General features: G+C 40.1%; 1 protein-coding gene across 1 annotated transcript; it reads right to left on the reverse strand.

Moving 5' to 3' along the window:
- On the reverse strand, positions 1–27,002 carry LOC124253500 (V-type proton ATPase catalytic subunit A-like). Its single transcript, XM_046687298.1, is given in 16 exon segments — positions 1–1,886; positions 2,927–3,098; positions 3,326–3,420; positions 4,619–4,678; positions 5,304–5,511; positions 6,041–6,278; positions 8,405–8,513; positions 10,318–10,480; positions 11,562–11,647; positions 11,650–11,718; positions 12,770–12,907; positions 15,134–15,255; positions 16,491–16,580; positions 19,962–20,090; positions 20,761–20,854; positions 26,916–27,002. Coding segments are annotated over 16 exon segments (1,869 nt in total). The 5' UTR covers positions 26,919–27,002; the 3' UTR covers positions 1–1,793.

Below are 27,002 nucleotides of genomic sequence, written 5' to 3' on the forward strand. Positions count from 1 at the left end.
TGTCATGAAAAGAGCAAGCATTAATTGTGCTGTATAGGACAGGGTTCGAATGTGGAGCATGACTAGCCACTGGATGAACTTGACGTAAAGCAGTCTCAACAAAAAGCTTCATGAAATAAATTACAAAATGACAAACTTCAACAATTGCTCAAGGTGGACTCACATTATAAGATATGTAATCATAATTCTGGGAACAGATGATATACATCTGTTTGTCAATAAATCCTGAAAATCAAAACAAGAAAACCCAATTTTGAAAATGATTTACACACATTTTGTTTACTTAAACTAAGTTCTCATAATATATATAACTTGAATTTTGTCATTACAATGCAACTGCAGACATTAAGTCTTGTAAAGATCCAAAATGTTTAGTGTAAACACAGATCTATCATATTGTAATAAAATTAGATAAAAAAATTCTTAATTCATAATGTTTTTATATCATACTTGACATCATATATCATTTAGAACACAGAGTGTCCTTAATTTTCGCCAACAAACAAACAGAATTTCTAATAATATGACTCTGAACAATATTTTCAGAGAAACATACGATGTAAACAATGATTCCATGAATCAATAATAGGATGAAATGGTCAGTACACTGAATAGTTCTTCTCAACAACTAGTACTCTGGGGTGAAATTCTTACAAACAAATGTTCAAATCCAAACACAAACAGCATTTTGGGAACGTTGTGGACATACACAATCTCAATACAAAACTTCACAATTTGTCATTCACTCAAAGAAATAATGGATTTCAATCATAAGACTTAACTTGTTCTAAACTCACATTTGTATAATGAAACACCTTAAATTTTAATAGGGCCTATTTTTCACATTTTACCAATTATAACATTTTTAAAAAATGTTTGCAAATATTCATGAAATATTTGACCTACAGCAACCCATTCCACATCATGTAAACAGAGATATCAGGCTAAAAGTGACTGACTGCTGGGATGTGTTGTCAAGACAGTAGTATTTGCTATTGCCATGGAACCAACACATTTCTGTATATGAATTAATCTTGGTAACAGCTGTGTAATCAGTAAACAAATGAATCTTGTTAGCAGATGCATCGTCAAAATCGCAACTATTACAGTAAGACAAATTTCTGCTCCATTTCAAGAAAAAATAATGCAGTCAAGTGTCAGTAGTATCCGACCAGTGTCTCTTTCAAAAACTGAGAAATATCTTTTGCACTAAGAGTGAAAGCTGAGTAATTTGCTTCTAAAATGAATTGTCACAATATCTCTATAAAATATTTACTATGGTTCCAGTTACCCTTCATTGACCTATGAGTCGAAGCTGAAATGGGATATACGATTTGCTGTAGTTTAATTTGGCGATGAAGATGTTCAATTTATACATACAAAGACTTTGAATCTTGATTCAATCATAATACATCCATATTTACAAAATACCCGCTATCTACAGCCATTCCGGGAATACAGTCCGTTATATTATGGAAACTATGTAACCAATACTTCTCAGATGTCAGATACACACATAACTACAAAGTGACGCCCAGTTTGATTGACGATCAGAAATGTTAAACCAGGATACTCCTGACAGTGAAGAGACTGGATTAAGGGAAACCAAAGAGCCTGAGCTAATTACGACTTAACAAACACTAAGCTCAACATTTGATTCTGTGCCGTTTTATAAAACATCCACAAGGAGACTCAGTGTTGTTGTACCTACGTGGTGTATTCTAACAGAGAAATATGGTCCACATTAAAAACACAGCCTTCGTATCACATGGTCGGGTGACCTTGACCTTGGTCTAGTCTTCTAGATTCCTGAACGCCGTCTGCATCTCCTCGTAGAGTTCGTCAAAGTCCTGCTTGATCTTTGCCTCGCCATCTTTGACAGGGTCCTGGAATGAGGACAAGGATAGTTCTAAGACATTAAATTCAGCTGATTTTGCTTTAGATCACTGATGACATCCCAAGGATGATCCTCAGGCAGAAAACTGCTAAAACAGTTGGGAAATATCAAATCAGTTTTCACTTTTCAACAACAAAAGTTTTGTTTGGTCGTTGCTTAACGCCACACTCAGCAGTATTCCAGCTATAAGGCGCAGTCTGTAAATAATCAAGTTTGGGCCCAAATCCAGTAATCAACAGCATTAGCATCAATCTAATCAATTGAGATTCGATGACATGTGTCCACCAAGTCAGCTAGCCTGACCACCCGATTCCTTTAGTCAGCCTCTTACGACAAGCATGGGTTACTGAAGATCAATTCTAACCCTCTAACCCGGATCTTCATGGGTGAAATTGGGTTTAGCAGTGGCTTGAGAATATTTTGCTCATATGACGGCACGCATGCGCAGGTATGTCTACGTGGCTGCTTGTACTAGCCCAGACTTAAGCTGGTTTTATAGTGCTAGCTCACTGAGACACCATGCCGCAGTGAAGCATGAATACCCCACTCAGACACATTATACTGACTCCGAGCCGACCAGTCCTTGTTGTACCCATTAATGCTGAGCGCCAGGCAGGGACCAACAAGTACCATATTTTAACGTCTTTTGGTATGACGCGACCAGGGAACGAACCCGAGTCGCCTCTTACGACAAGCATGGGTTGCTGAAGATCAATTCTAACCCTCTATCCCGGATCTGCATGGGTCTGATGCGATGGACTTAAATATATGTCTTAAACACAGAAGTATGCATCCACCAAGTCAGCGAGCCTGACCACCCGATTCCGTTAGTCGCCTCTTCTCACGACAAGCATGGGTTGCTGAAGATCAATTCTAACCCTCTAACCCGGATCTTCATAGATCTGATGCGATGGACTTAAATATATGTCTTAAACACAGAAGTATTCATCCACCAAGGAACAAGTGTCACACTCCGGTGTGTATGTTCAGAACACACACACAAGTTGCTTCTGAGACTGATAGACTGACCTTGAACTTCATACTGCTGAGTTTGTAGAGGATGTCGTTCATCTGATCTCGGATGATGGACCAGGTGATTTTGTTCTCGCTCTGTGCTGTGCTCTCCACTGCGTGCCGAGCCAGGTCGTAGAACGAGATGATGTTCTTCAACATACCCACTGTCTTGTAGAAGGGGCAGAACCTGGACGGAGCAGAACAAGCAGTTGTTTAGACATAACAATTATGATTATATAGAAAGCTTAATTGAGCAGAGATTTATCAAGATCTGATCAGGGCTCATATTCTGTCCCAAGTTAGAAACAACTTTGAATTTAGATTTCAAAATTTTAATAACATAATTAAATATTATTTAGTTACCAACTAATGTGCTGTTTTGTTGAAGTCACAGATCAGAGAGATTTCACTCACCTGTCGTACGGAGTGTAGCCGTTCTGCTGCAGGTAGTCATCCTTGATGAGTTTGGCAACCTCCAGGAGGATCTTGTCTGGCTCTGCCAGGGAGCCCTGTGGAGGATAGATACAGGTTTAATGCCTGTCAGCGTCACAGTTTCCGCACGGGAACAAGTTTGCCAAGACAACTATAAGTGATGGAGGTGATGTGCGTTTATCACTGCTATTAACAGCACTTCAGGTTTGTCAAGGCATATCCATTAGTGATGCAAGTCTTACTTCGTTAACAAAACCTTGAGGTGCTGACAAATCTATAAACACGATGAGCATCTGAGCCCCTGATGATAGCTTTAGGAGACACCCAAGGGACATATGACTGAACAGTTCATAAGGAATTTCAAGAGTGACAATAATCTAAACTTCTAATCTGAGCATGTCCTGAAATGTTTGTCTGTACGTTGTTTAACTCCACACTCAATATTCCAGACATATTATATAATGGGTGTCTGCAAACAACTACTGGTCAGATAATTAGTGGTGGTCCGATTAATTGAAATAATCGAAGATTGGTCGCAGTGACTAAACGACCAAGCAATCGATCATAATTCTCATAATCGAACACAAACCATTCTGGAACACTTGTTTTCATTAACAATTTTTTCACATGGTTGGTTTTGTCAGTTATATTTCGTAAGCACTACAAGCTCGTTTCAAGTCATGATTGAATTTATCTTAAAGATTCCAGGAAATTTATGTTCCTAACATACTAGTCATCCTTTACAGATATGAAAATTTGCCAAAAAAACCCAAAAGAACTACATGCCTTTTTCTTATTTTTATGTGCATGAACAAAATTAAAAAATGACGCTAACCAATTATTTTCGATGATTGATTGTAGTAACGAACCAATCATCAATTATGAGATTTTAAACAATTCCCAACACTACAGATCTATAATCCACTGATTCCTATTTGGAGGACAGATACGTGGGATGCAATAACATCCATCGACAGATCCACGTGATCCAATATTTGCCTCTTACAACAAACACAGGACCATTCCGGAATGTTCAGGAAAGTGTTTCATGGATATTCTTTACTGTAGAAGCCTGAAGGACTGACTGACTGAGTCTGGTTTTACGCCGCTTTTAGCAATATTCCAGCAACATCACGGCGGGGGACACCAGAAATGGGCTTCACACATTGTGCCTATGTGGGGATTCAACCCGGTCTTCGCGTAACGAGCCAACGCTTTAACCATTAGGCTACCCCACCGCCCCTAGAAGCCTGAAGGAACAAGCAATAGATCTACCTTTCCAACAAGCTGCACAATTTCTGAGACATCTTCCTCCTCTTGCAGGATCTCCTTGCACTGTAAGAGAAAATACTTAGTGTTGACAGGCAGAATTTGGTTGATAGACCAACTCAACATTTTTCTCCGGTCACAATTTTATCAACAGGTTACATGGGTCAATGTTATTATTTTTTTCCAGCTATTAGACTGTGGGCTGTTATTACTCGGGTCTGGGCCAATGGACTTCAATCTATGCAGTTGGTGAGTGAGTGAGTTAATGTTTAATGTCACATCGGCAATATCTCAGCCATATCGTGACGAAAACAATTTATACAATAAAAAATGAAAACATTTTGAAGAGTAAAACCTGTCGACGCTATGCAGTTGGGATGCGATGATATGTGTCAACCAAGTCCGTTACCCTGGCCACCCGATCCCATTAGTTGCCTCTTACAACAAGCATGGGTTACTGAAGATCAATTCTCCACTCAAATGAAGATGCCCTATCTCTCTATAATAAGTCAATCAATCAAATTCAAGAAATCCACGAAATTGGGTTGCTGAAGACCAATTCTCTTGAAGAGGCAGAAAGTTTAAGAAACAAACTTTGAACAAAATAACAGTTTTGACCACCTAGCACATCAAGAGTATAAAGCTTAGAATTCAAGATAAATGTTTTAATGGGTATAATTAGCTGATGTACCTTCTTCCTGAGTGGCACAAACCCGGGGAAGTTCTTGTCATAGAACTCATCGAGTGCTCGCATGTACTTGCTGTAGCTGATGAGCCAGTTGATGGAGGGGAAGTGTTTACGTTGAGCAAGCTTCTTGTCCAACCCCCAGAACACCTGTACAATACCCAGGGTCGCAGACGTCACAGGGTCGGAGAAGTCACCACCAGGGGGAGACACACTACAAGCAGACAGACAGCACTGATGGACTGGACATCATACTTCAAGGGAGGTAATCAGAACAATTTCAAACACAGTAACGTCCCTTTTAATCCTCAGGATTATTTTTATTATGTGGTTATTCAAATTTGCTACAAGAACACTTAAACCAACGGACATCCAAAAGTTCTTACTTTCAACTGAGGTCTTTGAGTGGCATTTTATAAGTTGGTAAGAACAATATTGACAAACTTTATGGATAACAACTTCTTGTATTTCGTGGGTGCGACGTTACGATACAGATTCTTGTACAATCGTCTTGTACTGTTTGACAATGGTACAAGAATCTGTATCGAAACGTCGCACTCATGAAATAAAAAAGAAGTTGTTATCCATAAAGTTTGTTAATATACAAATTAAGGGCTATAACAAAGACTCTCTGATGTTAAGTTTGAACAGTGACCACCCCATAATATATCGTAAATGAAATAGCAACTTTATTGGATAAATGTTCCATTAGTAATACTTCATGTATATGACAAAATACTTACGCTCCGACAATACTGACGGAACCCTCTCTGCTGGGGTTTCCGAGACACGTGACGCGACCAGCTCTCTCGTAGAAGGAGGCCAGACGAGCGCCAAGGTAGGCTGGGTAGCCCGAGTCAGCAGGCATCTCGGCCAGACGACCAGAGATTTCTCTCAAAGCCTCGGCCCATCTAGATGTTGAGTCAGCCATCATGGACACATTGTAACCCATGTCACGGAAATACTCGGACAGCGTGATACCTATTGACAAACATTAAATGGTTTGTGGATGATTTTGCAACTGTCTGTGATGAGGGTTTCAGATCGAGTCACTCTTTCAAATTTAACTGCTGGCTAGTTGAGATTGTCTTCAGATATTGAGCAAATGTGGCAAATTGAAACTGGACATGGTTCATTCAAAGCTGACACTTTAACCACTGGACTACCCCACAATTATGTTGCAGAAGATGAGTTTCACTGTGGTTTCAATAGCATTTCAGTTAAATCTTGAAACTCATGAGCACAGGTATGGTCAGTATACTGGGTAATAATGTTTGTTTGTGTTGAAGGCCACACTCACTAACATTCCTGCTGTATAATGGGGGTTTGTGAATCATCAAGTCTGGACCAGAAAATCCAGTGATTGACATTAGGAGTATTGATCTAGGAATAAGACAGTGTACCCTGGGGGTGAGAGAGTGTACCCTGGGGGTGAGAGAGTGTACCCTGGGGGTGAGAGAGTGTACCCTGGGGGTGAGAGAGTGTACCCTGGGGGTGAGAGAGGGTACCCTGGGGGATGATGTGATGTATTGTGGGGGTGAGAGAGTGTACCCTGGGGATGATGTGATGTACTGTGGGGGTGAGAGAGTGTACCCTGGGGATGATGTGATGTATTGTGGGGGTGAGAGAGCACCCTGGGGGTGATGTGATGCATTGTGGGGGTGAGAGAGTGCACCCTGGGGGTGATGATGCACTGTGGGGTGAGAGAGAGTACCCTGGGGATGATGTGATGTACTGTGGGGTGAGAGAGTGTACCCTGGGGATGATGTGATGTATTGTGGGGGTGAGAGAGTGCACCCTGGGGGTGATGTGGATGTACTGTTGGGCAGAGAGAGTGTACCCTGGGGGATGATGTGATGTATTGTGGGGTGAGAGAGGGTGCACCCTGGGGTGATGTGATGTATTGTGGGGTGAGAGAGTGTACCTGGGGGGTGATGTGATGCACTGTGGGGGTGGGAGAGTGTAACCTGGGGGTGATGTGATGTACTCTGGGGGTGAGAGAGTGTACACTGGGGATGATGTGATGTACTGTAGGGTGCGTGAGTGTGTACCCTGGGGGTGATGTGATGTATTGTGGGGGTGAGAGAGTGTACCCTGGGGGTGATGTGATGTATTGTGGGGGTGAGAGAGTGTACCCTGGGGATGATGTGATGTACTGTGGGGGTGAGAGAGTGTACCCTGGGGGATGATGTGATGTACTGTAGGGGTGAGAGAGTGTACCCTAGGGGTGATGTGATGTACTGTGGGGGTGAGAGAGTGTACCCTGGGGGTGATGTGATGTACTGTGGGGTGAGAGAGTGTACCCTGGGGTGATGTGATGTACTGTGGGGGTGAGAGAGTGTGCCCTGGGGATGATGTGATGTACTGTGGGGATGAGAGAGTGTACCCTGGGGGTGATGTGATGTACTGTGGGGGTGAGAGAGTGTACCCTGGGATGATGTGATGTACTGTGGGGTGAGAGAGTGTACCCTGGGGGTGATGTGATGTACTGTGGGGGTGAGAGAGTGTACCCTGGGGATGATGTGATGTACTGTGGGGGTGAGAGAGTGTACCCTGGGGATGATGTGATGTACTGTAGGGGGTGAAAGAGTGTACCCTGGGGGTCATGTGATGTACTGTGGGGGTGAGAGAGAGTGCACCCTGGGGGTGATGTGATGTACTGTAGGGGTGAGAGAGTGTACCCGGGGATGATGATGTATTGTGGGGGTGAGAGAGTGTACCCTGGGATGATGTGATGTACTGTGGGGGTGAGAGAGTGTACCGGGGATGATGTGATGTACTGTAGGGGGTGAGAGAGTGTACCCTGGGATGATGTGATGTACTGTGGGGTGAGAAAGTGTACCCTGGGGATGATGTGACGTGCACTGTGGGGTGTGAGAGAGTGTACCCTGGGGATGATGTGATGTACTGTGGGGGTGAGAGAGTGTACCCTGGGGATGATGTGATGTACTGTAGGGGTGAGAGAGTGTACCCTGGGGGATGATGTGATGTACTGTAGGGGTGAGAGAGTGTACCCTGGAGATGATGTGATGTACTGTAGGGGTGACAGTGGGACTGGCCAAAGTTTCCCCATGGCTGGTAATACACTGACTGGCTGCTGCACTCACCTGTGTAGATGGAGGCCTCTCTGGCAGCTACAGGCATGTTGGAGGTGTTAGCCACAAGGGCGGTTCTCTTCATGATGCTCTCCGGCTTGCCCTCAACCTCCATGGTCAGCTGCAACAACATCGCACCAATCATTGTACTCAACTCATATTACCACATCTCTCACTCCAAACACATCGCACCAATCAACACACTGTACTCAACTCATACCACCACATCTGTCACTCCAAACACATCGCACCAATCAACACACTGTACTCAACTCATACCACCACATCTGTCACTCCAAACACATCGCACCAATCAACACACTGTACTCAACTCATACCACCACATCTGTCACTCCAAACACATCGCACCAATCAACACACACTGTACTCAACTCATACCACCACATCTGTCACTCCAAACACATCGCACCAATCAACACACTGTACTCAACTCATACCCCAACATCTGTCACTCCAAACACATCGCACCAATCAACACACTGTACTCAACTCATACCACCACATCTGTCACTCCAAACACATCGCACTCAATCAACACACTGTACTCAACTCATACCACCACATCTGTCACTCCAAACACATCGCACTGATCAACACACTGTACTCAACTCATACCACCACATCTGTCACTCCAAACACATCGCACCAATCAACACACTGTACTCAACTCATACCACCACATCTGTCACTCCAAACACATCGCACTAATCAACACACACTGTACTCAACTCATACCACCACATCTGTCACTCCAAACACATCGCATAATCAATCAACACACTGTACTCAACTCATACCACCACATCTGTCACTCCAAACACATCGCACCAATCAACACACTGTACTCAACTCATACCACCACATCTGTCACTCCAAACACATCGCACCAATCAACACACTGTACTCAACTCATACCACCACATCTGTCACTCCAAACACATCGCACCAATCAACACACTGTACTCAACTCATACCACCACATCTGTCACTCCAAACACATCGCACCAATCAACACACTGTACTCAACTCATACCACCACATCTGTCACTCCAAACACATCGCACCAATCAACACACTGTACTCATCAGATACAACTACATCTTACTCCCAACACATCAACAACGGTTCATTTATTAACCCTCATGCTACTACAGGTAGCACTGTTCATATTTAAAGGGCGTCACTGATCCGTAAGTAAAGAGGGTTTTGTTCCTATGATAAATTGAACATTGGAGTTGTGGCAAGACCCATTCATCTTCTGTATTTAGAACAAAGTTATCAATTGACACTTGGCTAGGTATGCCGAGTCCTCAGCAGTTCTGAAGTCTTGACTTCCTTCAGGGGCTTAGCTACTATGATTTAAAAAGGCCCGGGCTTACACACGATTGTTGCTAAAGAGGACTCAAGACTACCTAAACATAAAGCTTTCCAATCCATAGGGCTTACATGAAATAATTTATTTGCTACGCGCCCCTCCTTTCCCCCTTACTGTCACATGACCTAAAGTATGACCTTGACATTTAACTTGACAGATTAACCTTTGACCTTGACATTTGGCCATGAAAATCAAACTGACTGACTGAGTTTGGTTTTACGCCGCTTTAAGCAATATTCCAGCAACATCACGGCGGGGGACACCAGAAATGGGCTTCACTCATTGTACCCATGTGGGGATTTGAACCCGGGTCTTCGTCGGACGAGCCAACGCTTTAACCACTAGACTACCCCACCGCCCCATATGAAAATCATACCACACAGGAGAGTTCAATCTTTCAAGTGTATCAGGCATATTATCTACAACATTAAAACTGAGAAAATTCTATAATCAGATTTTTTCACAACGATTTTGTTGTTTTAACGCAGCACTATTCCAGCTATATGATTCTTCACAATGAGGATATTACCTGTGGGAAGTCCCTGAGTACTTCTGACATCTCGTTTCCTCTCTCCCCACATCCGACGTAGACGATGACGTCACTGTTGGAGTACTTGGACAGGGACTGGGAGATGACAGTCTTGCCACAACCAAAGGCGCCGGGGATAGCTGTGGTTCCTCCCTGCACACATCTGGGAAACACACCAACAAACCCAGTTCACACATGTCTTATGTACTGCATGTACAGAAAACAGATACTCGTCCAGTCGGCAACTTCAGACACAAATTAGCACCTGAATTTGAGTGAAACTTAACCCGGTCACATGACCACTGCTAAAAATAGTCCATACATTAACAGCAAAACACACTGAAAATATATGATATAAGAAAGAAAAAAAATGTTTTTGCAGACAAAGGTTTTCCTGGAAATGAATCTTCACATAAGCCAAGGACAGTCTTGGAGACAAATGGATTTTGCTGGAGACCAAATCTTTTAGGGACCGCTCATAAGTTATGGCTAGGGAGGTGATGATGATTTTATTGGGGTTGGGGGGTGGGGGTGGTCAATCAATTTTGTACACAAGAATTAGAAAAAATTATGATTATAAATTAAGGTTAGCGGGTGGGGGGTCATTGATTTTGTACACTTACTTTGTACATAAATTTAGGGGAGGGGTGTGTGTGTGTGTGTTTCATTCTCATTGTCCATGCCTTTCCATGAAAATCATCATCACACACCCCCTTTGCCATAAATTTTGTACGGTCCCTTATAAGCCAAGGGTTGGCTTGGTATGACTACAAACAGTACCATATGTTAGTCTGACAGGGGGGTTATCATGTGACTGTGTATGTTTCCAGTTCAGAGTCCAACCCTTATCAGCATCTGAGTCCAGTGAAACTGAACTTGGTCTCATGTATACCACTAATTTTGGCACAGGGTCCATTTTGCTGGAGGCCTAATCTCTTTGTGAGTCAGTGAGTGAGTTTAGTTTAACGCCGCACTCAGCAATATTCCAGCTATATGGGCGTCCATAAATTCGAAGTCTGGACCAGACAATCCAGTGATCAACAGCATAATCGATCTTTTGGGAACCGATGACATGTGTCAACCAAGTCAGCGATGACCACCTGAGACAAGAGTCACCATGGGTTGCTGAAGACCTATTCTACCCCGGATCTTCACGGGTCCCTAATCTCTTTGTGAGCCAAGGAATGACTATGACTGTGAGCACCATATTTAAGACTGAAATGTGAGGTTATTATGTGACCTACGGGAAGAGTGAGTCGAGAACTCTCTGTCCAGTCAACAGTGGGTAGTTGGCAGCCAGCTTGTCAGCAGGCGGTCGCATCTGGCGCTCCATTGCGGCCACACCTGTAACATTGTGTGTTTGGTGCGCTCGCCGTCAAACTCTGTCTCCAGAATCACTTCCTGCAAGGGGAGATTACACATATGTTATTCAGCTGTCTTCAGCACGACTCACACGGGTCGGCATATCGTCACAACCTGCCGATTTCCATTCATTGTACAACATGTTTGGTGGTTGTAACGAATATCGACTGATCGATTTGCTACCTCTCACACAATTCAATGTGCCGATATTAGTGTTGATCTCATAATATCTCGCGGTATATTGTTTCCATGGTATCAAAATGTCTGAGGCAGACTTAGCAGCAGTTATCTGCTGTGCGATACTATGTGAAGAAGACGTCAATGCCAAAGTGAAGAAAAAGATAAGTTGTTGGACGAAAGACTGGATTCTCTGTCACGACATGCACGGAGCATACAACCATCTCATTAAAGAACTTGAAATTGAAGATAAACAGTCGTGAAAAGTCGAGGCGTGGTTTCTTTGAAGCCTGTAAACATTCACGTGACACCAAAACTCAATTTGACTACTAACTTGAGCAGGCTGTACACGCTTGTGACACAATTGATATGGGTTTGAGTGGCCGATTTGTACCGTTTTGTTGAATTAGATTAATCACTCAGCCGATACGACTCGGTCGAATTCTGCATATCGATTCAAAGGGCCAATCAGTATGAGTCCGCTTTAAAGGAAAATTCCAATAAGAGATCTTGTCAAAACAGTGATACCTAATATCATGAAGATCAGTAGAGAACAACTGGGGAATTTAAACTATTATTAATATAAGGGTTTTGATAAAGATTATGGGTGTGATCTGTCAGAACATAGGTCCTTTTTTATTGATCTTATCCAAAAAAATCAGGGATGCAACTTGGCGTATCAAACAAGGGTGCTCTCTATGAGCTGGACCACTGAGGTTTGGCTGGACTCAATGAAATCCCGAATCTATAACTTTTAACATCAGGGTTAGGAAAAGGACCAAATTCATGTTAATTTTAAACACTGTTTTGGGATCGTGCATTGTATCAATTAACAATGCTGGGACGAACACTGTAAAATTAAAGGCCCTGTCCATGCATAGCCCACTGTGAACATGGAAACACATCAACTCACATTGACATCGTATGATCCTGGCTCAGCGATGAACGTGACGGTTCCTTTCGCCTTCGGAGGAACCATGATCTTGTGCTTGATGAGGATGTTTTCATACACCACACCGTAGATGTCGCCACCTGTCACGTGACTCCCGATCTGATGAAGAATGAAATATGCAATTATTTCACAAGCATGGTCTGTAGACAATATCATGCCAACCACACATCAGTCAAAATGAAAAATGAACACAGCTACAAATATATGTTTATAAAGCATCAGCTGGCTTTAAATCTGTCTGTGAACAAGATAAAATTTATCACAGTTTGGAGGTTCTCGACACAAATACCTATATAATAAAAGTACTTAAAACGTAATGTCTCATTTTCTTTTTAAAATAATATTACTCATATTTTCTAAACATTATGTAGTACTAAATAAGATCAATCATGGTGCATACTTCAAAACTGACAGCTATGTGTGATAGCAGGGGGAGATAACTATGCTAGTCATTGACAGATTACTGTAAACGTATTATATTTCGCGCAGGTTTTATTTTCGCGCTTTTCGTGCAAAACATTTTAGCCGAAAAATTTATACAATCATTGAATAAACCTGTCATTCATTCAGTCTAGCCTTCGCCCTGAGTTGTTACCATAACACATCAAGTTTGAAGACAGAAATTCGGAATCTTAAAATGACGACTGATAGTAGCATAAAGAATCATACTTAACTGTCGCTGTAATGGATTTCCCAAAACATAATTAAATAATGAGCCAAATCCCATCAATTAGAATTAGCGAAAACAGCAATGTGTGTTGTGGCCACCATGGACATTGGTCACATGACAGATGGTTTGATACAAAACAGATTACCATGAAACGACTCGAAAGAAATAATACAGCAGTATTTTATTTATTCATTAAGATTTTATTTACCAGTACATCATGAAGCGAATAGTCACTTAACACTCAATCATCTCATTCACAACAACCTGGCTTGTTTGAAATCACAAAGAGCTTCATATACAGTGGAAGTTAATTCGTCAGATCGTCAGAATTCGGAACATAAGCCTGATGTGTTTTTCATCTCTTCCGTGAGTAAACGGATTACTGTGTACTAGTATATCGCACAGATAGGGATTTCCTGTGAGTAAGCAATAAATGCCGCCTGACAGGTTAAGCCACCCTGTTTGTTTTCACTGCTATTAGTGGCGGCCAAAGAGACAGCTGGCAGTTCCGGCAATTACTGATTGCGCGAATAATTGACCGCTCGATGTAGTCTAAACTGTCAATTCCGCGAAAATTGCACCATGCGAAAATAAGTATGTTTACAGTAATTCAAAACTGACAGCTATGTGTGATAGCAGGGGGAGATAACTATGCTAGTCATTGACAGATTAATTCAACACTGACAGCTATGTGTGATAGTAGGGGAGATAATCTTTCACTGAGTAACACAGTTACCTCCCATGGTATAGGTCAGTATGATATACACTGAAAGACTGCATTCGTAACTACTCGTCCCTTTCCGTAACCTGAAAGAAGACTCGTACCCCTCTCGTAGCCATGTCCCGGAGAAATATTCCCCTAGCCAATCAGAATGCGTATATGTAGAGAAGAAATTGGGTCAAAATAGTTAGTTGAAATAATTTTCATTTTGACTTGCATAATTTTTTCCCAGACACTTCAAGGATATTTTAATTATTGCATAGTCCTAGGGTTTCCTGAATTTTATAACCAGGTTATACTAATATTATGCGTAGGATATTTAAGCATGTTGTTTACCCTTTAAGTAAACTCAGAGTTACATGCCCTGTTTTCCAAGAAAATAGTTACATGCCCTTGAAAATAGTTCGGCGACTAGGCTATTTCTTTCTCTTTGCGCTTTTGCGCATAGACAGAGTCAAGTTCAGTAAAATGGCTATGAGAGGGGTACGAGTCTTCTTTCAGGTTACGGCAAGGGACGAGTAATTACGAATGTGAAAGACTGTGGAAGAATCTTTCATCAAGCTTCAGAAAAAAATTCATTTCTGAAAAAATTTAATTACTAACTTTAGTGTACCATATAATTACAAGAAAACCATCAAAATGTACATTGTTATAGTATAAGTGGTCCCATGACATCGGAGATAATCACAACAAAAATATTGATTAAGCATAAGAACGTAACGTATGTTGTATTTGGGATTACACTGTCTCAGTAAAGTATTGATTCTAGTACTTTTATTGGGTTGAGTCCCATCAGGGATTCAAACCCACATCCTAAGAGTCAGGCACCTAATCACAATTATAACACGTTACATTTGACCATTTTCTAAATGGCATTGTGTATTCAAAGCATAAATTGAGTAAAAGAACATCCAAAGAAACTAATTCTATTCACCCTGATGTTGAGGGGCTCGAAGTCCCACTTCTTGGATCGGTCCAGGGCTGGCGTGTTGACTCCCTTGGGGATGTAGATACTTTGTGTCAGCTCGGAGATGTCTTCCAGTGGACGCTGGATACCTGCACACAGTGGGTGAGTGAGGATGGTTTAACGCCTCTGCTAGCAATATTCCACCAATATCACATCAGTATTGACGTCACTTTGAGTGAATGATATCTGACACTAGTCACAATATATCAGCGATATCACACCAGGGTTTAACACAACACTGAGTAGTGAGTGAGTGAGTGAATCAGTGAGAGAATTGGGTTTTCGCCTCTTTTAGCGATATTCCAGCAACATCATTGTAGGGGACACCAGAAAAGGGCTTCCCACGTACATTGTACTTCTGTAGGGAATCAAACCTGGGTCTTTGGCATGATGAGCGAACGCTTTAACCATTGGGCCACCCCACTGTTCCTCAACACTGAGTAACAGCGAGGATGCCTGTCACAATATTTCAGCGATATCACACCAGGTTTAAAAGGCATTTTTCCATCAATATCACATCAGTTTTGACATGATTTTGAGTGAATGAATTAGTTAACAAGAGAATGTTATTGGACATGGGTCACAATATTTGTGCAATAACACAACAGGGTTTAACACAACGAGTGAGTTAATGTAATATTATGCCGTTCACAATATCCACATCAGCAGTATTTTAGCCATATAGTGACTTAAACAAGTTACACATTCATGACACATAAACACAGAAGACACAAACCTGTTGACAAACTAGAGTCAAAACAACCAAAACATCACAGATACCTGTTAATAGAAGTCAAGCTTTGAAGATTTGCCACAGCATCTGTACAATGTTACAGCAATGGAGGTACCTAATGCCACAGAAACTTATAGATCTTAGGAAAAAAACGGGCCCAGATGTACAACTAGCACATAAATGTAAAACTAGACAAAAAATTACAATATACAACAGGCTATAGATCGCCAACAACTGAAGGTAGAGGTAGATCACCTTGCTAAGTGACCGTTCATAATGATGATGATGATGATGATGATGATGATTTTAATGGGGTCACCCATTTTGTTCTGGGGAGGTGGGGGGTCATACGTTTTGTACACATGTACTGGGTGGGGTGTGTTGCATCATTGATTTTGTACATAACATGTGTGTGTGCGTGTTCGTCATTGATTTTGTACATAACAGGGGGTTACTTACTTTGTACATAATAATGGGAAAGAGAATTTCAGACTGTACATGCTTCTCCATAAAAATCATCATCACCCCTCGCCCTAGCCATAAATTACAAACGGTCCCTAAGAAACAAGAGATGCACACACACAATCTTACCATCAAAGATGCTACCCATAATTCCTGGTCCAAGCTCGACGGAGAGAGGTTTTCCTGTTCTCAGTACAGGGTCACCCACAGTCACACCAGCTGAGTTGGTCAAGGAGGAAACAACACCAAGTTATACCTGCACGCAGGGATTTACATTGAGTCCTATGTTTGAGGGTCCCTGGGACTCATACTCTTAATTTTCAGGGGTCCTGGACTACAAAATGGGGGTCCCAGACACTTAAATATTATTATTAATACTATGTAGTAATATTGTAACTCAGTGTTACTGTGTATCATGATCATCATGATGTTACAGTAATTAAATTGCAAATGATACCATAACCCGGCTAGTAGCAGACTCAGTGAAAACTTATTGTTACTTTATCGATTTTTAACAAAAAAGTATTTGGACTTTTTCTGCGTCCTTGTGGACGAGCTAATAAATTTTGTTGCGTCCATTGTCAAATTTTATGTGTACAAGACGCAGGAATTTGTGTCCCGTAAATCCCCGCTGCACGCTCATCAGCAGGTCACAGGTCCTGCATGCACTCCATTCCTCCATGACTCATGAATACATACAAATTGTTTGGGAGCGGTTAGATTTTTATAACAATTCAAGACAGCCTTGATCCAGATGGAACCTAGTAAGAGCTCAGACCAATCAACACAGAGATCACGTCACAGAAACAATAACATGTTTCATGTGCTATGGCCTCGATGCATCAGCTATAGACGTTGCTCTAGTATTTAGGGTGAAAGCGGTATACCAGCGGTATTAGATGAACCAGCGGTATTTTGCCTTCGGTTCGGTTATACCATAATGCAATCCCAAAATTCGGTATTTTCAGTTTTCGCACCGCAGATTTTATTCACCTTTTAAACCTTTTCTAAAATGTCATGAAATCGAATCATTTCATAAAATCTATGCATTTCTTTGCTGGACGGCTATTTTCTTGGAAGTAAGTTCGAGATCGCCTCAAGTCGCTCTACTTACAAAGTCAGCAAGACAGGAAATGCAGATACCAGATCAGTAGCTGGGTTCTGTTCCTTTTTCAGTTATTTCAAATCAGACGAACATCGTAATAACTTATAAAAGACAACTTTATCATAAAGACATACCATCAGCCGAGTACTCACCATGTTTGCTCTGATGCAACACACAGCGTTATATAGTGAGTAAACATGCCATCCAAAAACGTATGATGTAAAAACTCATAATAAAATCTTCTTCGATCTCATTTAATTTGATAAAATTTAATCCCATTTCCATTCAGAAAAAACACTGTTTACAGTAACATCGGAGAAAACGCGTGTGAAATGGCATCACCTCATTCTATACGCGTACCACTTCCACTTACCATGTTCATGAGGGTCTGCTTTTCCACGCCTGCAGCGATAGCACTAATTTCACATTATTGTCAGTAATCACGAACTGATTACCGCCCCGTCATCCATATACCCCTAGACCCGCGTTATTGACTCACTGAAGTCATGTTTCACAATTAATTGCCAACATTTTGTTTTCACAAAGTGGCATGCTCCACAGGAAGTCAACAGAGAATTGTTAAACTGTCTCTTCATACGTGAAATGTTTCCAGCCACGCGTAAGTGCTGAGCCTATGTTAATTATTATTTTAAATATGTTCGTAGAGCATGCATAATGCTAACACGCATAGCAATAAGTATTGTCTCTATTAAAATAACTGCTTGAGATATTTAAATTATTCTGGTATTTGAATAAATTCTTTGATTTCATATTTTCAGTTCGTTTTAACTGAATCACCTGGTAGATTGAGCAAAACATTTGTACACAGCTGATTGCTATTTCCGGCTTAGATAAATAACAGGTAGCATAATGGGAAGGAAAACTGAATTATCATGTGCTGTGATGTTTGATTGCAGGTTTCCTATTCAAATTTTCATTTGCAAAGTTTGTTTCTTCACCTCGATATGATATAGTTTTGACTGGGCACAATACACGAAATAGCAGTTCTGTTATGTCCATGGAAAATACGATTTTACTTGGCCTTTATTCTGTGTTATGTATAACAAGGGAGGCGAGGGATGACTGCAATTATTGGTATGGATCTCGTGGCTTTCCCATCACAGCCTTTTGTTTGTTTGTTGTTGCTACCACAACAGAAAGATCTGAACTGATCTCATTACAAGCAGTATCAGCACAACGAACATTTAACAACCAATAAAGAGAGAAAGGAGCCAAAACATATTTGTTTCAAAAAGGAAAATTATATTTTTGAATGAACTTTAAAAGATATTTTGATTGAATCTGAAAATTGAATAAAACATGACTCTGGAATGTGCCAAGATTGTGTATCAGTACTTCCCAAGGACTGTGGACAGTCTCTAAATGTTTAACATACTGAAACGAGAGAAAGACAATGATTTAGAACAATGACAATGATCAGTCATACAGACAGTAACTATCTTATGACAACTGTATTGTGTTAATTTCTTTAATTTCTTTATCTGTGATATGTCATCAACAGATTCACATTCGACAACATCTTATTTGTGTATATGTTTCTAAAACATGAACATTTCTGGAATATAGTGGTGATTTCATTGCAGTAAATGTTGATGTGATGTTAGTGAATTTTAATCATACTTGGCTAATTGCTATTTTGTCACACAGCTGTGAGCTCAAAGGTTCCAGTGATACTTTACGTCTTCTATCTAGTCAGGACATGACAGTTTTGCTCATTTAAAGGCACAGATTATGATTATTATTTCTGTGTCATTAAGCAATGTAAGGTTTAGCTCTTTTTGTCCATTTTTTGCATTATGATCATATCTCATATACCGAACCGAAACGGACCGTACTGCAATACGTACCGTACCATGGTAAGAGCGTACCGTTTCACCCCTACTAGTATTAAGCAGTTGTAGTTCTGGCACAGATTTTAGACAAGAGCACAGATGACAGATTTCTGTATTTTGCACTGCCTCATTTTTTTGACAAAGATACAATTTATTACCACACCTTATCCCTGTGTTTATTATATCATAAAGTGATTATTACCCTGGTATGTTTCCGTATCAAAACTATTATAAATAAAAATATAAATCAAAGACGGAGAATAAAAATGTCATACACTTGCAAAAAGCTTGCCTAATACAATTTGTATTCTGATGTGACAAAAAACATGCTCAATTTCATACTTTTCATTGGCCTTTTTGTAAAATGGGATAAAGATGATTAAACTTTGATTGCATGTAGATGAGAACAAAGACACACTGTTTGTACCCATGAAGCAATTAAATATGATTTTACTTTGAGCTTGTATTGGGCAAAAACAGTCTGGACTAGGCTCTAATAAGAAAGCTCCAGTGGAGTGAGTGAGTTTAGTTTTACGCTGCACTCAGCAATATTCCAGCTATATTGCGGTGGTCTGTAAATAAATGAGTCTGGACCAGGCAATCCAGTGATCAACAGCATGAGCAGCTCCAGTGCAAGGATACAGGTGTCTTCGTAGACCTGGATGGTGGCCATGTCGCCCTCCAGCCTGATGATCTCTCCCACCAGCTCGGCGTGACCCACACGTACCAGCTCGTACATAGCCGCGCCCGACATCTGCTGCGCCGTCACCACTGAAACATGTTACCATGGTCATCAACAAACTCAAAACATTTATATACAATATTCCACATAGCGAGTCAGGTTTTACGCCGCTTTTAGCTAGATTCCAGCAATGTCATGGCGAGGGATACCAGAAATGGGGTTTACACATTATACCCATGTGGAGAATCCAACCCGGGCCTTCAGTTGATGAGCGAACACTTTAACCACCAGGCTACCCCAGTGCCCCAGTGTTCCAAATAAAGAACGCAAATGAAACAAATATCAATCATTATATTATCAATATACCTCATGAAAGTCAAGGAGTCTTCATTTGTAGTGAGGGAGTATGTTTTTATGCCACTTTTAGCAATATTCCAGCAATATCACGGCGGGGAACACCAGAAATGGGATCCACACATTGTACCCAAATGGGGAATCGAACCTGGGTCTTCGGCGTGACAAGTGAACGCTTTAACCACTAGACTAAACCACGGCCCTGTCTTCATTTGTAAAAAGAGGAGATCCCTAGATAATCATAGAACATAATATAACTATTATAAGACCTCGACATGCTCAATGATCCCAAGAATTCACCTAATTCCAAATGTCCATGCAAATTAAATAATGTGAGGATTTTCTAAACAATGGCTATTTCGTATTGTCTATATCAAAGTTGATCCATTTCCCTTCTCCACTTACCAGGGCCGGATACAGCGTAAACATATCCAAACATGGACTCCTTCTCGTTGTCCCCGATCTTCGGCATACGCCGTGCTCTGTCCATTCCTCCTGCCTGGAAATACACACAGAAAAGGTGAGGTGAGGTGAGGTGAAATTGGGTTTAACGTCGTACTTGAGAATATTTCGCTCATATGACGACGTGCATGCGTGTGGATGTGTATGTGCGGCTGCTTGTACTAGCCCAGGCTTAAGCTGGTTTTATAGTGCTAGCCCACTGAGATACCATGCCGCAGTGAAGCATGAATACCCCAATCAGACTCCGAGCCGACCAGTCCTTGTACCCATTAATGCCGAGCGCCAGGCACACACAGAAAAGAACTTATTACAAGAAAGCAGGCAATAAATATATGTATACACACAATAGGAATTTCTCTCCCATGCGTTTCAACTTTATCATCAGGGTTACAATTTTTTAAAATTGTATTCATTCATTCTTTCATTCTTTCGTTCCGCGTTGCGACGGGTGACAGTTATGAGATAAGTTTCTTGGAAGGAACATGAACTTTTTGAACATGAACTTTTTGTACATACACTGCTTAACACAGGTTCCAGGGGTTTCAAGGTCAAAGCATGTTACAATTGTTCACATAGCAGGCAATACTGTTGTGTGGCTCAATGGATAGTTTGCATGTCAAACACCAATACCATCAGAACACAGTGAGGGCGAAAATGCCATTTTCAAAATTCTTTTCTGAGTGAGTGAGTGAGTCAGGGCGAAAATACAGTTTTCAAAATTCCTTTCTGAGTGAGTGAGTGAGTGAGGGTGAAAATACAGTTTTCAAAATTCCTTTACTGAGTGAGTGAGTGAGTGAGGGCGAAAATACAGTTTTCAAAATTCCTTTACTGAGTGAGTGAGTGAGCAAGCAAGCGACCACAAGTCCCAGTGGCTGATCGGGTAAGGCGGCTGACTTTGTGTGCTGGCGATTAGGTGCCTGACTCTGAGGGTGTGGGTTCGAATCCCGGATGGGACTCAACCCAACAACAGTACTAGAATCTGTACTTTACTAAGAAAGTGTAATCCCGAATAAAACATTGTTACATCATGATGGGGTAGCACATATGTACAAAACATATTTCAATCATTGAGATAGTTCTCATTTTCTTGTTTTATCCACAAAAGTTGAATTCCAAAAGAAAAGCAAAACCATCAATGGGTTTACTTGTACATGTTTGTGTCTGTAAACATGGTAAATGTGTGTGCCAGTCTATGTGCCTATTTCATAATTATGCCAACAGCAGCCAATAATTATAGTAATTTGTATTTTGTTTACTGCTTCAGTGAGCTATATTCCATTTACGTCTCATCATGAAACTCTTGAGTTTAGTTTTATGTCACTTTTAGCAATATTCCAGCATTATCACAGCGGGGGACACCAGAAATGGGCTTCACACATCATTCCCAAGTGAGGAATCGAACCCAGGTCTTCAGCGTGACGAGCGAACACTTTAACCACTAGGCTACCCTATCGCCCCCTATCATGAAACTAAAGGTATTTCTATCCCTCTTCAATTTCAAATCCTAAACTCTGCTCATATAATTCTGTTATAATGCAAATTTTAAATGATTTTCTGTGGCTATTCTGACATTCATTATTTCAGCATGAATATTAATGAGACACATCCAGAGGATGGCTGCTACTCAAGGGGCGACCATACATATAATCGGACAGTTCGAGTTACTGACCAACTGCTGCACATACAGTATTGTATTTAGTAGGGCTGCAACGATTCGTTTCGATTCATTGAAAATCGAATCTGACAACTTATTTTCAAATTTCAATAACCATTATTACTATTTCGATTCAATATTTGAATATTTATTTAACTTATTTCCACACAGCGAGAACATAATTTTGACTCCAACTCGAGCAGTTACGAGCACTGAAATAAGGCAAACCATAATTGGTTGACGCCGGGCTAATTATCTGTGTTTTTTTAATAAAAATATAATTTATGAAGTTTATACTTATCCTGACTCATACTAACTGCTCTTGTATATGACTCATTTTGAGTCAAAATAAAGTAAAATTGGAAAATTTACAAAACTCTGTCTACAAATCTTATTCATTCTGACAAAAAAGAGACTTTTTCCCAAACAGACAAAAGTCCAGGATAGACTCTGAAAAAAACAAATACATTCCTCTGGTTTATATTTAAAGTTTTATTGACAAAAAATAAAAGAAACATAAAACCTTAAAAATTTGCAAAAATCACAAAACCCTGTTCACAAATTTTACATTATGACAAAAAGGAGACTTTCTCCCATACAAACAAAAGTCGAGGCTACACTCTGCATCAGAAGAGGGACAGTGACCTATGTTCTATTGCTTCTCATCAAACCCTAGCTAGATAACCACTCCCTATCAATGTTTATTTTTCAACTACAGCATTGTAATATCTACACTCATGAGAGTTTTCTTGTCAAAGTCACCTTCTAGTTTTGAAGCTCGTCGATTGCTTGCGCTGCTAGGCAGATAAAGTATGTATTGACACAGAGCTAGTTAAGTACATCCAGACACGGCTAGAGAGCTGTGCTTAAACCACAGCCTGTGATTCTTGTCTACACTGTCCTTCTTAGGGAGTACATATGTATTTAAAGAAATTTCCTTGCTGGATTCAGCTTAACACACATATTTCCTGTTTGGATTAGATACACTTCGTTTGAAACAGTTAAAGCATTTTGTACATATCATTTGACTTAACCTTAAAATTTTGGATTCCATTCCTAACTATTTTGATGAATATTTTGAAAATATTGACTATTCATTACTGAATAATTTTCTGTTTTCAGATGAAATGACATACTTCAAATCCATAATACATGTACCTTTGATGCACAGATGTTTCAATTTAGCTTCTAGAGATTTTTTACTTGTCAAAAGAAAGATACAGAAATAGTCTTATCTGATTTTGAGGGTCACTGGGAGGGTCTTGTTTCAAATTTCTGCATCCATGGTGACATCAGGTATGTGTATTAACTTTAACAAACATAATTTAGTGGCAAGTCACATTTCCCAAATCAGGGTCCTGACCTACAAAGTATTCACAGGGATTTACACGGCGCGAATTCCTGCGTCCTATACGCATAAAATTGACAATGGAAGCAACAAAATGTATTAGTGCGTCCACAGGGATGCAGAAAAATTCCAAATAAGTTTTGTAAATATTTCAATCAAGTAACAATAAGTTATCACTGAGTCTGCTACAAGCTGGGTTAAAGTATTATTTGCAGTTTAAATTAATTACTGTAACAATGTGATCATGATAATCAAAAACTGAATTACAACAATATTACAACATAGTATTGATAATAACATTTAAGTGTCTGAGACCCCCATTTTGTAGTCTAGGATCCCTGAAAATTAAGAGTATGAGTCCCAGGGACTCTCAAATACAGTACTCAAGGTAAATCCCTCTTCATAATATTTTTGATTAATCGGAATTTTGTTGTTGTTGTATAACACCCTTGAATTAAGTATACTGACCATTTAATTTGATGAATATTCACGAACAAACATGCGCTCAACAGCGTAAAGCTATGCGCATTGTAGAATTTTAACCACTTTTATTGTGGAATTACAATTCAGTGTCTTACTTGCATGCGTGCATTTCATTGCATGACAGTATTAGTTATTAAAATCATTAATTAGAAAAAACCTGGGGGAAAACCCTTAAAATTGGTGATTACATTTAAAATGTATATATTTCGATTATAATCAATAATCGTTCACCACAAGTCCTCCGATAATGTATAGTGGATTTGGTTTCCGATTCCCAACACTACTTCGAACGCTTTATAGATTGAGACCCTGAGCTGTAATATTGCTGACTTCAGCTTAAAAACACACTATACAATGCCGTATCACAATGGCTACACTCATATTGTACACAGGGATTATGTGAGGTGAGTGTACCGACCAGCTCTTTGTACAACTCAGTAACAATGCATCAGTCCTGGAGAACCAAACAGCACGTTCAGCCTTCAGGGAAGGACTCCATGCATTCACAGACAGTTTGAAATCAAGGAGTTATAGGGATTCAGATTCCTATAATAATTTGCAGTCTCATATACAAGGATTTCCCAGACACAGACAATCTGTAAGGATGTTTAGGAATATGCTGCCATTTCATTATTTGGTATCACTTGAAATTAATCAGTTAAAATATACAGCCCAGTCAAATCTCTCAGAGCTGACACTTCAGGACGCCATATTTATTTTAAACTAAGCCCCTGATCATGAGCACCTTGCATCACTTGTGGTTCAGTACATTTTAACAAACCCACTACCCCAAATTTAAATTCAAAAGACTATGTTGTCCCAAACAGAAGTAACTATTGAGCAAATAAATATGATAAAGAATCACTTCAGGAACTAATGTCATTAAAGTCTCAAATTGGGCATGCCTAACGATGTATTAGATAATTTACCAGGATTCCAAGTGAATTTTCCTTGGCAGGCAAATATGAAAATTTTAATAGTGTTAAGGATTCAATTTAAAAGTAAAAACTCAAGCCTGTTCCATTGGTTATGTCGGTGAAATGCAACTCAACTCTGCTAATTACAAGACTTTCTTAATTGAATTCTATATTACAGTTTTTAATTCTGATTTAAGGATTTCTACTGATATTTTGCTTCATACTTGGGACAAATGTTGATCTCTGATACGAAATCAGGGTATGTACATTGTACTTCAATAACTGACTTTTACTTCAGCCTTGGGGCGGAATATTGATCTCTGATCCGTCCTTGATAAAATCTGTGCATGTACTTCAAATATATAAAAATAAGGGCTGGGTGGGGCCTAGAGAAACACTCATATGGAGTAAATCCACCAGGATGTGAGAGGCTGTTTAAATACACCTGTGTGACCTTCAGTAAGACAGGATCCAGGACATACCCAGTACAACTCCTGTTACTCAACCTTGTCAAATATCTAAATCCAAAATGTATGAGATTCTATGGGGTTCTTTTGGCAATTTAGTGTTTTTTAATTCATCTGTATAAGCAGATTATTTGTTATAAATAGTTTCCAAACATCTTTCATTTCGATGAGTTCAAGTTGTTTCCTGAGGTTTCAGATTAACAAGGTCTTGTTGAATAAATTTCCACTGATAATTTAACGTCTACATGTGGATAATATTGATACATATTTATATAATCTGCAGTTATTTTCATCTAGAAGACAACTAGTTGATGTATATATCTTAGTATGACAAAACATGTCCATATTGGATGAGTATAAATTACCATGTTTGATTGTAATCCATAGATTAAATCAGTGTTTATAATATATAATTACAAAAAACAAACATTATCTATAATAAATATTGAGAAAATTCTGAGGAGTTTCAACATCTTAACCTAAATGAGATTCAACCTCAAATTGGGGCGGTGGGGTAGCCTTAATGGTTAAAGCGTTGGCTCGTCACGCCGAAGACCCGGGTTCGAATCCCCACATGGGTACAATGTGTGAAGCCCATTTCTGGTGTCCCCCGCCGTGATGTTGCTGGAATATTGCTAAAAGCGGCGTAAAACCAAACTCAGTCAGTCAGTCAGTCAGTCAGTCAACCTCAAATTCAAAATGAATCCTAGACTCCGAATTCTATCAGTTTTTAATTGTGAACATATGAAATAGTTCGTTAAGATGATTACCAGAAGCACCCTTAGTTTATAGCATGACCTTCACAAAAGTCCTCATCCTTATAGCTTGTCATAGCAATGTGACCGTCAAACCACAAACACGTATTTATTTGTTCCACATATGTCGTTCAGCTGAATATTTTAAAGCCGGTAACAGCTGTGGCGTGGATAAACGCATCGTCTTTAAGCTTATACTTCCTAAAACCATCACTGACGTGGTATAATGAGTGATCACTTCAGAATAATCCAATCAGCGGTCAATCAATCAATCAATATTAGAAAGAGGAGGAAGTTACATTTTGGCTGTGCGGTATGAAAATATTCACCAGATTTTCTCTCAAAAGCGATTATGTAAAAGCACTTGATATGAAATGGAAACACTACACTACAGTAAGAAAAGCAGAAATAATTCAGTAACTATAAGTAGTAGATTCATAAAATAAAACCGGCACTCGTGATAGACCAACTCACCATGTTGATGTTCCTAAATCATGTGATCTTGACCCTCGTAATATTCCGGGAAATGACGCGAGAGAGGCCGATTTTGACATATCGTAT

The sequence above is a fragment of the Haliotis rubra genome, unplaced genomic scaffold, assembly GCF_003918875.1.
Source record: "Haliotis rubra isolate DU_JTF1 unplaced genomic scaffold, ASM391887v1 Scf542, whole genome shotgun sequence".
NCBI classification, from domain to species: Eukaryota; Metazoa; Mollusca; class Gastropoda; order Lepetellida; family Haliotidae; genus Haliotis; species Haliotis rubra.